The sequence below is a fragment of the Vulpes lagopus genome, chromosome 5 (genome assembly GCF_018345385.1).
Source record: "Vulpes lagopus strain Blue_001 chromosome 5, ASM1834538v1, whole genome shotgun sequence".
In the NCBI taxonomy this organism is placed as follows: domain Eukaryota; kingdom Metazoa; phylum Chordata; class Mammalia; order Carnivora; family Canidae; genus Vulpes; species Vulpes lagopus.
In genome coordinates, this window is record NC_054828.1 from 68,249,643 (window position 1) to 68,263,992 (window position 14,350).

The window sequence follows — 14,350 nt, forward strand, 5'->3', positions numbered from 1 at the left end:
TCAGTGCCGAGCTGCGCCGCCAGGGGGCGATGCACGATCTCGGTTGGAGAGCGGAGGCCCGGGCGGGGGAGGGGGCGCGGGAGGAGCGAACCTGAGACTCCGCGCCGAAGACCCTGGGCCGGGGAGGGGGCGGGGTGCGTGCCGTCTCCATGGCAACACTTCCTCGAGTCCTCCGGGAGCCGAGCGAGCGAGGCCGGGGGGCCTCACCCCTCCCGCGCGGCCCCCGCCCCAGCCCTTCGCGACAGGTACCGGGTGCGAGGGCGCCGGGTGGCCAGCAGAGCGGCTCACGCGGAGACCCCCCCGCGGCGCGCCGTATGCAAATGTTATTGTTTGCATATGCAAATATGCAAATGCGCCGGCCCCGGTCAGGGTGGCAGGTGGCGAGGAGCGGGAAGGTGTAGGGAAGGGAGCTGAAGGCTACGAGGAGTTTGGGGACCTGGGAGCTGAGCAGCGGGAGGCGGCCTGGGGTGGTCCCTGGGGTCGGGCCGGCAGGGTCTGGAGCCCGATGGCGGATGGGGGAGGGCCGGCCCGCCAGTCAGGAGATGCTCCTCTGCCCGCTGTCTGCCAGGCCTGGGGTTGGCACCGCCTGGCAAGGTTGGCAGCGGGAGCCCGGGCACCATCTGCTGCCGGCGGGGGGACGGCAGAGGCTCAGCTGGGCTGGGGAAGAGGAGGGCCCGGACGGCCGCGCTCCCCTTCCTGGCCGAAGGCTGAGGCGCGGTGGGGGTGGGGAAGCGCGGGGAACTCCCGCTCCCGCGCCCTTGACTGGCCCGGGCGCCTGGGGGCGGCAGCCCCGTAATCGCGCTTGGGCCGGCAGAGGAGCAGGTCACGGCAGCCCCCGACCGCCACACACGCCGGTCGCCCCCTTCCCGCCCGGGCCACGCCTGCCCAGGGAGGCCCAGCGCGGGGTGGTCGCAGGTCCCGGGCCGGCGACGCCAGGACTCGGGCCGCGCGTGTCTCCATCAAGAGATCTGGGGGACTCAAAACCAGAGCCGCGGGATCCTCGGAGGGCCCCCCCACAACGCAGAAGCAAAACCAATTTACTGGCTCATTGGGCGGCGATGCTGGTGTGGGGGTGCCGAGAAGCAGAGGGAGCTGCTGTGCTCCCCCTACACTCGGGGGGGCACCGCCCCCCCCGCCTCGCGGAGCCGGCAGCTGTCCCTAATTAGAGCGGCTGTTTAATTGGATTTATCAGCAGTTAATAGGAAATTAAGCAAAGGGCCCGAGAGAGGGAGGGCGGGAGGAGCGGGCAGGCCGGCTGTGCGGCCCGAAGGCCAGCGCTTGGGTGCCAGGGCTGGGGACGGCCAGTATCGCTCTTGGCCGCCCTCCCCCCAGCACTGGCCCCCCGCGAGCCCAGGCCGCCGCCCAGAGCAGGGCTCCTGCGGGGGAGGCGGCGGCAACAGCGCCCTGGGTGAACCCCACCGCCCCTCACTCCCGCAAGGCAAGCCAAGGCAAGCCGCGCCGAGGTGATGGATGATGTTGCCACACACAGCAAAGGTCATAAGTCTGGGCCAAGGAACGGACTGAATTGAAAACAGACCGGAGGAGGGGCCAGGTTCCCCCGGGGCCAGGACACAACCTGCCCCTACCCCTCTGCGGCAGCTCCACTCTGACCTACAGGGGGAGGACTGGGCCGCCTCGCCGGCTTCGGTTACCCGAGTTAGTGACCGAGGCTCGAGGCCCGGCTCTTCCACACCCCTCACAGCCACGTGGGAAACCCTGGCAGTCCCTGCCCCCCCCCCCCCAGCCACCAGTGATCCCCTGTGGCTCTCCCACCCCAGGTGCTGGGCTCCAATGGCCCAAGGTCTGCACCACCCACCCTGGGGGCCAAGGCAGGAAGCTAGCACCCTGCCACCAGACCAGGCAGGCCTGCTCCAGGCTGGGGGCACTGGCAGCAGCTCCGGTGTGTGTGCAGATTGGTGGGGTCCCTCTGTATCCCTAGAGACTGGGGGTGCCTGTGCCCTGAGGTGTGAGGTGCCTATATCAGAGCAGGACGTGTTAGTGTAAGTTGCTCTGAGCGTCCGGGCCCTTAAGGACTGATTAGTTGGTCTTGTCCCCATCCTACCCCCGCCCCGCGAATCTCCCTCATTTTTGTCTAGCTTAGGCCCGGGTGTCTAGGGGATATGTGCTTTGACGTGTCTGTCTGTCTGTGCCATCTTCATGGCTGGGTGTGCCCCGAGTGTGGGCATCTCCGCGTGTCTCTGCAGGACTGTGTATGTGTGAGAATCACGAAGAGCCGCCGGTGAGTGTGTTGCTCTGGCATCGCTGCCTGCAGGTGTGTGTGTCTCCGTGACAGTGCGGGGGCGTGTGCCTGGGTGTGAGCCGCGCGACAGCGTGTATTCAGATGACAGTGTGACGCACGCGCGGTGGTGTGTGTGTGTGTGTGTGTGTGCGCGCGCGCGCGCGCCTGGGTGAGTCTCCCGCACCCCCCCCCCCCATTTCTATTCCTCTCTCCTCTCCGGGCGGGCTTGGCTCCGCCGTCCGCATCATCTCCATCCATTATTGAAGAAACAGCCGCGTCCGCTCCAATCACATCAACACCCCCCGCCCCCCTCCGTTCCGCTCGCCTCGCAGCCCCTCTGGGTCCCGGGGAGGGGGGCGGGGCGCGGCGGGGGCGCCGGGCAGAGAAGGCCCCTGACCCCGCGCCCCGAGCCGGCCGGGCACCGGGACGCCGGGGTCCCCGGCGGAGAGCGCTTTGCATAAACAGATGGCGCGGGCGTCTTTGTCTCGCTCGCCGGCGCGGCTCCCGGCTCCGCGGCTGTCTGGCTGATGCAATCGCGATCATCTCCCCGAGCCTCGGGACCCCGCGCCCTTAATAGCTGCAGAGGGGGTCTGGGGCTCCGGGGCTCCCGAGCGGATGCCGGGCGCGCCCTCCACGCCCCGCAGCTGCGGAGGGAGGACGGAGTCCGCGCCGAGGCGACGGGCACGCGGAGGTGACCGCGAAGTGGACCCCGGGCAGTGCCCGGAGCTGTCCCCAGGCCGGCTGCCCTCACTACTGCAGCCCCCCAGGGGCAGCGAGCCGGAGACCAGGGCTTGAACCGAGGGGGTGGGGGTGGATAGAGATGAAGACAGAGACCGGCGTCCGCAAGGAGAGACGCGGAGGGCAGAGAGATGTAGAGGGAAAGACAGCCGCGGAGAGACGCAGAAACAGATGCGCAGGGACAAAGCCTGCCCGAGCTGCAGAGGGAGAGACAGACACAGCCAGGTGGTAAGGAACAGACACGGAAGCAGACAGATAGAGCCTGGAGAAGAAAGAAGGGCAGCCAGAGCCGGGGCAGGCAGGGGCCCAGGGCCGAGGGCAGCGCGCAGTCTTAGGTGGGACCCGGCCCGGGGCATCTGGGGCCCACCAGCCCCTTGAGAGGGACCAGCCGGAGCCCGGCGAGGTGGAAGACCCCGCGGGCCCACCTCAGGCCCAAAGAGGGGACCCAGTGCCCTGGCAGGAGCGGCAGGAACGTCCAGGTGGGACCTGGCCAGGTGGGGCCTGGCCGGCGCTCCAGGCACCGGCTTCCCGCCCCAAGCAGCGGGGCGCAGCGCCCGCACGGCCCGACAGGGGGCACCCGGGGCATCGCCCCGCAGAGCTTGTGAGCAGCTCGACCTCCAGGGGGCGCTCGCGGCCCCGGCCCCGGCCCCAGCCCGCTCGCCCCGCCCCGCCCCGCCCCGCTGCTGCCCCTCGCGGCGCGGCCGGCGCGCGGTCCGTGTCCTGGTGAAGTCCGCGAGCAGCCGCTGGTCCCCGCGGGAGCCCCGCACGGCCTGGGCCACGCCCGATCTTCAGCTAACAGCTCCTGCATCCCTCGCGCGCCTTGGTCCGCGCGGCCTTTCTGATGGGAAAGTGCGGCGGGGGGGATGGGACATGGGATCCGGATTTCCGAGTTCCGCGCCCCAGCTCAGGCCGAGATCGCGACCCAGAGATGGGGCGGGGGGGGGGGGGGGCTTAGACGAGGGGTCAGAAACGGGTGCGGGGTCAAAGAGCCCTGGAGAGGCCAGAGGAAATAAGGCGTTTGCGAAGTGGGGCGCCGAGGCCAAGCAGAACAGCCGGCGGCTCCAGGGAAGGAGCGGGGCGGAGGGTCCGGAACGCACCTGTACACCGAAGTCACAAGAAATGGTCCAAGAGCCCGGGCGAGGGCCGCGGAGGCACGGGGCCAGACGCCCCTGTCTGCGGCCTGGCGGCCCAGCTGGGGCATACCGAGCCAGATGTGCAGCCCAGATGTGCAACCCCGGGAGCTCGAGCTCCGGGACTGATTCTTAGTCCCGGAGACTGGAGGCCTGGGGGGCTCGAGTGACAGGACAGGCCACTGGGCCGTCCCCAGGAGGTGCCGGGCTCTGCCCCGCTCCAGGCCTGACATCCCGTCAGTCCCCCTGAGCCCCCCGCCCCCATGCCGCAGCGAGTCTCTGTCTCTTTGTTCTCCCATGTCTCTGACACTTTATCTCATTATCCGCCGGAGGGAGGCGGAGAGCCTGGGACCCCGCAGCCTAATTACAGCCGCGCTTGTCAGCGCAGGGGGCGGAGGAGGGACCAGCGCGGGGATGGGGGGGTGCCCAGGAAGGGCAGCCACTCACCCCGTCCGCCCGTGGCGCCGCAGGGCTCTGGACGGAGGGAGGGCTGGGGGGGTAGCCTGGCAGTGGGGAGAGGTGGTTAGGGCCAGGCTGCCGGGTCCCTAGCACCCCGGTTCCCCAGAGACGATGGCAAGCTTTCCCACCCCAACAATAGCAGACACCTAGGCTGCTGCAGAAAGGGAGGCAACTGCTCTGCGCTTCTCTCTCCGGGTGTCTTGTTCTCTTTCCTCCTCCATCTTTCCTGTTTCCTCCACTCCTGCCCTTACCCCATTCTCCTCCTCTCTGGCGCAGCCAGAAACAGCGAGCCGTCTTGGGGGGCTCTGACTTCACCCTACAGGAGGTAGGCAGAGCAAGCAAGTCTATCAAAACCCCAAACTTGGGCAGCGGACTTACTCCAAGCTCAGCCAGGTGTTAAATACCCCGGCTCCCCCGGCCTCCGCTGGCTGTTGGAGCCAACCGCACCCCGACTCCGAGACCCTCCCACGACTGGCAGGGCTGGGGATGCTGGAGGGCTGTGGGTCTGTCCTTCCTCTCCTCCTCCCTCTACACTGTGTGCGGGGGCCCAGTGGGGCCTTTGGGACCTGTCTGCTCCCTCGGGATCTGCTAGCCCTAGGGGTGTCCAGGAAGTGCTTTGGGCCCCTCCTGGCCCTCCCAACACTCTGCCCCCGCACTGGGCTTGCAAGTTGACAGCCCGGCCCACAGCGGGTCCTCCCCCTACCTTGGATCCTCCGTCAGCCTCCCAGGCCAGGACCCAGCCCCAGGCAGGAGGGTGTCCGTGGGCCATGGCGCAGCCACCTGGAGGAGTGGAGGGGCAGAAAGCCCTCTGCCTCCTGACATTTGTCCCCCTTCGGGCGGGGACTGCGGGAGGAAGAGATGAGGGGGGTGGGGTGAGCCTGCCCGAGCGGGTCGCTGGGCTGGGCCGGGCTGACCCCTCCCCAGCCAGGGGCGGGACCCCAGGAGGAGCGAGGGAGCAGAGCCCTGGGGAGCCTCAGACCCTGGAGAGGCGACATGGCGGGAACAGGCCCCGGGGCCCGCTTCTACAGGCAGATCAAGAGACACCCCGCGGTGAGTTCGGTCCCCAGAGCTCGGTCCCCAGAGCCACTGTCGCTAACTCCCAACTCTCGCTTCCCTGGTGGCCCGCAGATCTCCCAGGACCTGCCTCTTGCCCAGTTCCCCCAAGGGCCCTCAGCTCTCCAGGTGCCCCCAACCTATCCCTGCAATGGGCCCCGACCCTCGACCCCCCCCCCACAGGCTCGCGGCGGGTGAGGGACACGGAGGCTGCAGTGTAGCTGGAGGTCCCAGGTCCCCACCCCAGGTGAGGGTGAGAGGGAGCCCAGGCCCGGGTGGGGGCCGAGCGGGCCGTCGGGGCCCTCGGGGAGGGCGCTGACCCCGGCCCCGTCTTCTCCGCAGCTCATCCCGATGATCGGCTTCATTGGCTTGGGGATGGGCAGCGCCGCGCTGTACCTGCTGAGACTCGCCCTGCGCAGCCCCGACGTCTGGTAAAGGCGGGTCGGCCGCAGGCAGGGGGAGGGTAGGAAAGCCAGGGAGGGGTCTCAGCGGGGACCCCCAGGCAGCCCCCCGCGTCTGCACCGCCGGGCACCTCCACCTGGGGCCCGCTCTCCCCCACCGTCCCACCGCTCGCTCCTGGGCCCAGACTCCACCCGCTTTGGGCCGCGGAACCCGCACCGCTCCCGGCCCGGTTGCCATGACGACGCACCGCCGGCGGGCGGCTTCGGGTACCCCCCTCCCGCCCCGGCCGGGGAGCTGCTAGGGGCGCCGCGGTGGGGGCTGCAGCGGCGGAGACTCCGCAAGGGCGGGGTAGGGAGAGGGGGCTGGGGGACGGCGGGAAGCCTGGGCGACGTTGGGGTCGGTGCATCACTAAAACCCCAGCCCCTGGGGTCTCCGCCTGACTTCTGCTGCCCTGCTCTGGGGGTGACCCTGAGGGGGCAGGAGCGGGGGAGGCCCTGGGCTGGGTTGTCAGTCCCACCGGCCCCACGCTGACAGCCTTCCTGTTCCACTGGTCACCACCCGCTACCTTGCCCCCACCCCAGTGGGTCTCTGAGAAATGGGCCTCCCAGGATAGGGCAGGGGTGCTGCTGCGGGGCAGGAGACCCTATGTGTCGCTTCGGGCTCGGGGGTCCTAGCTTCCAGGGAGCAACCCCTCACCATCCCCCTCCCTCTCTGTAGCTGGGACAGAAAGAACAACCCAGAGCCATGGAACCGCCTGAGCCCCAATGACCAATACAAGGTACCTCCTCCATCTGTTCATCTGGGTCCCAGAACCCCACCCCCACCCCAGGCCATGAGGGGAGGCCTGAGGCACTAGGTGCCCCTTCCCCTCCTGTAGTTTCTTGCAGTTTCCACGGACTATAAGAAGCTGAAGAAGGACCGGCCCGACTTCTGAGCTGCCCGGGGCGCAAGTGAGAAGTGAAGCACCGACTCATTTCTTCCACTCGCTGCCCCCTGCCCCCAGGGCGCCACTCTCGCCACCCCGGCCAGCTGCTGCTTACACAGGCTTGGTTCCCACAGAAGGGGAGACAGCTCCCCACCCCCTTCCCTTGCTCCCAGCAGCGGAAGCGCCTCTGACCCTCAGCTCTAGTCCCACGCCGGGGGGAGGAGTTAGAGGGCAGGCAGTGTGTAGACGGAAAGGCCCTCTGCCCCCCTACCCAGGCCGGCAGGGTGTGGCCCAGGCTACGTGTTGAGCGTGGTCAACGTGAGCCAGGAGCAAGCGGAGGCCTCCCAGTGCCAAGTGACGTGGCGGGCTCCACGTTAGCCGGGCTCCGGCGCCAGTGCAGGGGCGGCGCTGCTCTGGCTCGACTGGGCTCGCTGCCTGCGCCTGGCCTGCCCTGGATGCGACACCTTCGCCCGCGGAGCTGAGCTCCTCCCTGTGCCCAAGCCCACTGCTTCCAGAGCCAACAGGCATCCCCTCCCGCAGCCCTGCACCTGGGCCTCCCCGCCCCCTCCCTTGCTCCCCTCAGTCCCCTGGGATCAAACAGAAGCAGCCGTGGGCAAAATACAATTTCATTTAACAAATTGAATTTGCTGCGCCTGCTAATCACGTCTGGTGTCGGCTCTGATCAGAGACAGAGAAAGGAGGCTGTGCCCCCCCCGGGGGGGGGGTCCTTGTGGTGGTGGTGGGAGGAAACACGTAGAGGGAGACAGGCCACCACCTGGCCCAGGGGACCCCTCCTGCAGTAAAAGGAGAGATCCAGGCAGGGTAGCAGTTTATTAGATAAAAACAGAAAGGTGGGTGCCTACTCGCCCCTTCCTCGGGCTCACAGGGGCAACTGCCCTCTCCCCAGGTAAGAGCAAGGAGTCTATAACACTGAGATAATGGGAGAGTTCAGGGCAGAAAGCCCCAGGCCTCCTTCTTCTAAGTCTAGTTACGGAAAGAAATCTCAGCTACAGAGTCCAGGATACAGCTGGGTTTCCCTAAGTAAGAGCCCTCCCCTCCTCCAGCAAAAAATTGAAACCGTCGCTCCCCTCCATTGGTCCCAGGAGACAGAGAATAAACTCCAGTCTGTGGGCCCCACCTCCCAAGTGCCCTCAGCGCTCATCAAAACCAGGCATGGGGAAGGCCCTGGCAAACTGCTCCACTCGCTGCCTGAGGTCGGCCAGCCGATGACTTGTTTCTGAGTCCTTGAGCAGGAAAGATTTGAAATCCTGAAGTTTGGCTGGAGGGGGTGAGGCAACACAAGGTCAGAACTCCAGGGAAGGCAGTCAGGCCGGCCAGGGGGAGGGGCACAGAGTGAGCTCAGGGAGGGCCTTGCCCCAACTCACCGGTCTTGTTCTTCACCTCCAAGCCGATTTGGACACCTTCATCTATAAAGTCCACGACCCTCCGGAAGTCATCCTCACGGAACTGTCGAGAGGTCAAGGCTGGGGCCCCTGGGAGGGAGGCAGACGAGGATCAGTCCAGTCCGAGCCCACCTGGCAGCCATCCTTCCTTCCACAAACCCCAGGTCTCACCAAGCCGCAGGCCCCCAGGTGTGATGGCGCTTCGGTCCCCAGGACAGGTGTTCTTGTTGGCTGTGATGGATACCAGTTCCAGCACCCGCTCAGCCCGAGCTCCGTCCAGGCCCTTGGGCCGCAGGTCCACTAGCACTAGGTGGTTGTCGGTGCCACCTAGGGGGAGGGACAGTGAGCCGGGAAGGGGGGCTCCGGGCCTCGGCCTGAGGCTGCAGAGGCTCTCACCCACCCCCCTGGCTCACCAGACACGAGCGAGTAGCCTCGCTCTAGCAGGGCATCGGCCATGGCCCGAGCATTCTTTAGAACCTGCAGGGCGTACTCCCGGAATGTGGGGGTGCAGGCCTGGAGATGAGACAGTAGCATCATGACCCCAAGCGCCACCTCCTGCTGCCCTTCCACTTCCAGTGTAGTTGGGACTCCAGCCTTGACCCCACCCCGGAGCTTCCCTTTTATCAGCTCCAATTCATTCAGCAAGGAGCCGGGCTAAGCCTCCAGGCCAACTGCCCCTCCCCCACCCCGAGGAGAGTAGGCTCCCCAACCTGCTTTAGGGCCACAGCCACGGCAGCAATGGCATGGTTGTGGGGCCCACCCTGCAGGGATGGGAACACAGCAAAGTTGATTCGGTCCTCAAACGTGTAAGGGATCTCCCGGCCAGTCTTGGGGTCCATAGCCCGCGTCCCCTTGCGGTAGAAGATGAGTCCTGACCTATGGGGAAAGCAGGTGATCAGAATCTAAGCGGAGAAGAAAGGACGAGGAATGGTGAAAGCAGAGAAGGCTGACCTGGGTCCCCGTGCTCTCTGAGTCTACTTCAGTTGGGCTGGTGTGCGGGACTCCAGTGGTCAAGGAGAGCAGCCCTTCAGCCCCACCCCCAAATCCCCTAGCAGGGAACTGCACCACGGGCAAGACAAGGAGAGTCATCACAGACTGGGCCAAAGTCTTCAGGGTTTCAGGTGGGAATAAACTCCTCTCAGATGCAGCCCAACCACGCCCCTGGAATAGGGCGTGAAGGCAGAGAAAGATAAGGCCTGACCTCAGGGAAGCCTGACCTGGCCCCTCGAAGGGTCTTGTGAGTGGTGGTGGTGACAACATCCGCATGCTTGAAAGGTGAGGGGATCACCTTGGCAGCCACCAGGCCACTGATGTGGGCCATGTCTGCCAGCAGGTGTGCCTTGACCTCATCACACACCTGGGCAGGTACAGAGACAGGCCTTAGCCTGGGGAGGCCTCCCCAAGGCTGCCCCCCCTCCCAGAATCTCCCCACTACCCCCTGGGAAGTGGCTGGTACGCCAGCCCTCCACCAACCTCTCTCATGCGGGCATAGTCAATGAGGCGAGCATAGGCGCTGGTACCAGCTATAATGAGCCGCGGCCGGAAAAGTCGAGCGGTCAGTGCCAGCTGGTCATAGTCGATGAGGCCGGTTTTAGGCTGCATGGACAAACCAAAAAGCTGAAGCCCTGAGAAGGAAGCAGGACAGCTCCCTCTCCTCCCCGACTCCGGCCCAGGACTCCAGCCCCTCACCTTCCCCAGCACAGCGCCAGCAGAGCCCCAGCACTCACATTCAGCTTGTAGGGCATGGACTCAAAGAAGATGGACGTGGCTGAGACCCGCTTGACATCAGACATGTAGCCATGGGTAAGACTGAGAGGGGTAAGAGAGCTTCAGAAACGAGTAACGCCCGGAGTGAACCACACCCCTCCCGCCCAGCTCCAACGCCTCTGTCCCTAGAACACTGGCCCTGGTATGCACCACCCACACGCCAGGTCTGTTGCACGATGAGCACTGGTTACTGGTGGCTTCTCTTCCTCATCCACTGATATGCAGGGCAGGGAGACCAGGGCAGGGAGACGCCTGCATGGGCCATCCGTGTGGCACATGGTGGTGTTCGGGAACAACTCTTGTCCCATGCCCATCCTGTCCACCAAGCCCATCACCCACCCCGGTACTCACTGGCCCCCATCGGGCAAGTCTAGCCCCATGATTCGGTCATGAGGCTGCAGGAGGGCTGTGTAGGCGGCCAGATTAGCGGGAGAGCCTGAGTAGGGCTGGACGTTGACTCCCCACTGTGCAGGATCCAGGTCAAAGGCCTCCAGGGCTCTGCGCTGACACAGCAGCTCAATTTCATCCACTACCTCGGCTCCTCCATAGTATCTGCCATGAGATGGGGGTTTATCAGGGCACCCGGAGAGGGTCCGAGTATCCTCAGCAACCAGCGGCAAAGGGCTGGGAAGGCCACTCCTCTATCCACACTGGGGGCACGCCCATCAGGGATGGCCTCCCAGCCCTCTGGTACCTAGCCCTCACCTCTTGCCAGGATAACCCTCCGAGTACTTGTTGTTCAGACAGGACCCCAGGGCCTCCAGCGCAGCTCGGCTGCAGAAGTTCTGGGGTGAGGGGGTGGGGGGTAATGTCAGAAGGTATTGAGCCCTCTTCCCTGGAGCCTCCCATAGCCCCTTCCTGCCAGAACCCCAGGCTGCAGGGAGGAAGGAGCTGGGCTCCACTGAGAGCTGTTTGCTCATTCAGCATTCCTTGTCGGGCCTGAAGAAAGGCCAGAGGAAGCATCCTGAGACACCTAGCTGCCGTGATAGGTGTCCCCAGCAAGGCCACCGGTCCACTCGAACCGGTGCTTCCAGGCCCCTCTTTCCTCTCAGGAAGGGGAAGGGGCCAGAGTAGACTAGAGGGGCTCCGGACAGCTTTGGAAGCTCTCTAATGTCCCCACCCAATAATCCAGACTGGCCCTGCCTGTTCTTCAGTAAAGAAAAGAAGGAGATAAGGCCCAGCAGGAAGGCCCTGAGTCCGACAGGGAAATCTGGAGAAACCTCAGTATGATGACCTGTTATCTCCTGCACCCACTGTGGCCTATGCCTGGGCCCTCTCCCCACGCCCCACCTCTGAGGCAATGAGCTCCAGGCCACGACACTGCCTGTCCTTCTCCCTCTGCAGCAGCTCCCACATCTCAGGATCACTGTCTGACAGACTCTCCTGGCCCGTCCAGCCCCTGCTCGCCGCTTCTCTGGTCTGGGCCTGGGCCACCTCGCTGTGCTGGCACCGGGAGGCCACCCTGACCAGCCGCCCACATCTCTGCAGAGGCTAGGAGAGGAAACACCAGAGTCAGATAAAAAGCATCCAAAGAGTCGCCCAACAACCCCCAGCCATGCTTATCAGGCTTTCTGGCTCCAAACCTCACAGCCAGTGGTCCAGCCAGCCTTTCCAATTCTCACCACCCCCGCCTCCACCTTCAAAAAGCCAGTTCTAGAGCCAAGGCTGAGATCAATGTCCAGGGGGTGGTTCTGATTTGGTCCATTTATTTCACCTCAGAATTTCCCTCCACCTCGACCCATGAACCACTCTGCAACCAGGGGGCAAACTTTGTCCTCTAGAAGCCTATGTCTCTGGAGCTCAGGGGCAATCCACCAAGGTTCCAGAACCTCCCCAACCCACAGGAACCAAAGGGTCCCCTGCAGGGCCTCCGTGGCAGTCAGGGGGTTGGAGCTGAGCTAGCAAGGACTCAGGCGGCAGACAGCAGACGTGGTTTCCAGAGCAAGAGGTGGCGGAGCGGACCTTTAGCGGCCTCTGGGGGAAGGGGTTTGGTGGTGGCGGGAGCCTTCAGGCAGGGAAGCCAAAACCAACTTCCCGCCCTCTGTGCCCCGACCCGTCCCGTCCGTCAGTCCGCAGCGCCAAGGAACCCCTGATGTAAGCAGCGGGGCCGGGTTGCATCATCTGCACTGCTCGGGGCTGGCTGGACGGGCTCAGCCCCCCGGTCCAGGGGCCCCGCTCGCTCCCCGGGGTCCGCGGGGCATCTGGGCGCTCCTCTCCCCCAACGCCACGTGAAGGAGGCGGTCGCAGGCCCCGGGGCGCCGGGTCGCCTGGACGCGGAGGGGCCCCAGGGCTCCCCGGGCACCGGGAGGGGCTTCCCGAAGACTGCCGAGCTGCACGCCCGTCCCGGGGGACCAAAACCACGTGCGCGAAGCCGGGGGCACCCCGGGGCTGGTGAATGGGAACCGGGGTCGGAGGGGAGCTCGCGTTCTATTGGCCCCCGGTCTCCGGAGCCCCATTCTTACCCGAGTGGCCCAAAGCAAAGAGAAGGGCAGCATCGCAGCCCAGGTCGCGGGAGGTCCGGCCGCCAACTCCGGCCGGGGGAGCGGGGTAGGAAGCCGCCTGACCCGACAGCGCGTGCGCAAGAACGGCCCCGGGCAGCCACCGGATCAAAGGGAGGGGCCTACGCATGCGTGCAGTGGCCCCTTGAGGGTCTCTTGGGAGTTGTAGTTCCCCGCCGCCGCCCCCCCCCCCCCCCGCCCGCCCCGCGGGGTTCCCCATCTGTAGCCCACGGTCAGAGGCTCTCCCCTGAAAGAAAAGAGATCCGGTGCCGTACCACCGCCTCATTGTCCTCAAGCTCAGTGGGGTTTTTTTTCCATAGTCCAGACAACAGCCCTTTATTGGGTGCCTAATGAAAACCTAGCATTATTAGGCTTTTTGAAAATATGAAGACTCCTCTTGGAGCTTGTGCGCCATAGTGCACTGGAGAGCACCTGGCTCAGAAGGTGAGACCTGAGTTCAAGTTCCACCTCTGGGACAAACTAGCAAATTAGCCTATCTGGCCCTCACCTGTGATTCAAAAATAACATGTAGTGAGGATTAAGTGAGTCTGTATGTAAACATGGTCTGGGATGGATCACCTTCCCCTCATCCTCTGACCTGCCTCCTCCATGGTTGTCTCCTCCTCCTGGGACACCCCGGAGCTGAGTGAGGTGTCCCTGCCTATTGCTGCACTTGTTGAATTTTGCTACCTGTTCACCTCCTGCTGCTCCAGCAGTCAGCGAGCTCTCTTATATCCCTGGGGCTCTAGATCCTTGGGTCCGGAAAGGATCTTCATTTTAGTCTGACTTTGTCGGGACTCATTGGCCCCTCTAGAAGTAGATCCCCAAAGCTGGGTATCGGAATTGGCTGGGAAATGTAATATAAACATGAATGTGAGGAGGCTTCTCTTCTAATACAATGGATAAGAAGACATTTGCCCACTCGTGGTGACAGTGAAACTTCTCCTCAGTGATTCTATATATTTTTTAAGAATTTATTTATTTATTCATGAGAGACACACAGAGAGATACAGAGAGACAAAGAGACAGAGACACAGGCAGAGGGAGAAGCAGGCTCCATGCAGGGAGCCTGACATGGGACTCGATCCCGAGTCTCCAGGATCAGGCCCTGGGCTGAAGGCGGTGCTACACCACCGAGCCACCTGGGCTGCCCTGATTCTATGTTTTTTTTTTTTTTTTTTAAGATTTTATTTTATTTATTCATGAGAGACAAAGAGAGAGAGAGAGAAGCAGGCTCCATGCTGGGAGCCCGACATGGGACTCGATCCCAGGTCTCCAGGATCACACCCCACGTGAAAGCAGCGCTAAACCGCTGAGCCACCGGGGCTGCCCTGACTCTATGTTTTTAATAAGATTTTATTTATTTATTTGAGAAAGAGAGAGAGAACAAGCATGGAGGAGGGACAGAGGGAGAAAGGGAGAAGCAGACTCCCTGCTGAGGAGGGAGCCTGACTTGGGGCTTGACTCCAGAACACAGAGATCATGACTTGAGCCGAAGCCAGATGCTTAACCTAGTGAGCCACCCAGGCATCCCTCCTCAGTGATTCTAGAGAACCATTTCTCACTGTGATTTCTCAAGCAGTAATTTTTAAGAACCATTGCCTTACTTAGCAAAATTACATATTCATTCATTCACTCATTCAACAGACATGTTGAGCTTCTACTCTGTGCCAGACATGCCCTAGCCTTGGAGATGTAAGAATAAATCGCTGACTGCTGGGACATCAAGCAGTGAT

General features: G+C 63.9%; 2 protein-coding genes across 2 annotated transcripts; one reads left to right on the forward strand and one right to left on the reverse strand.

Annotated features, from left to right (window-relative positions):
- Positions 1-5,403: 5,403 nt before the first annotated feature.
- Positions 5,404-7,582, forward strand: NDUFA4L2 (NDUFA4 mitochondrial complex associated like 2). The gene is made up of 4 exons (XM_041756370.1): positions 5,404-5,616; positions 5,962-6,050; positions 6,739-6,799; positions 6,899-7,582. Exons 1-4 carry the CDS (start codon positions 5,560-5,562, stop codon positions 6,953-6,955), a joined length of 264 nt encoding a protein of 87 aa, XP_041612304.1. The 5' UTR covers positions 5,404-5,559; the 3' UTR covers positions 6,956-7,582.
- A 181-nt stretch (positions 7,583-7,763) lies between these two features.
- On the reverse strand, positions 7,764-12,724 carry SHMT2 (serine hydroxymethyltransferase 2). The gene is made up of 12 exons (XM_041756366.1): positions 12,579-12,724; positions 11,407-11,607; positions 10,822-10,901; positions 10,468-10,668; positions 10,077-10,158; positions 9,823-9,945; positions 9,567-9,706; positions 9,060-9,225; positions 8,763-8,862; positions 8,521-8,676; positions 8,332-8,439; positions 7,764-8,225 (listed from the first exon to the last, which is right to left on the reverse strand). The coding sequence occupies exons 1-12, from the start codon at positions 12,609-12,611 to the stop codon at positions 8,098-8,100; spliced, it is 1,518 nt and encodes a 505-aa protein (XP_041612300.1). The 5' UTR covers positions 12,612-12,724; the 3' UTR covers positions 7,764-8,097.
- Between the last annotated feature and the right edge of the window lie 1,626 nt (positions 12,725-14,350).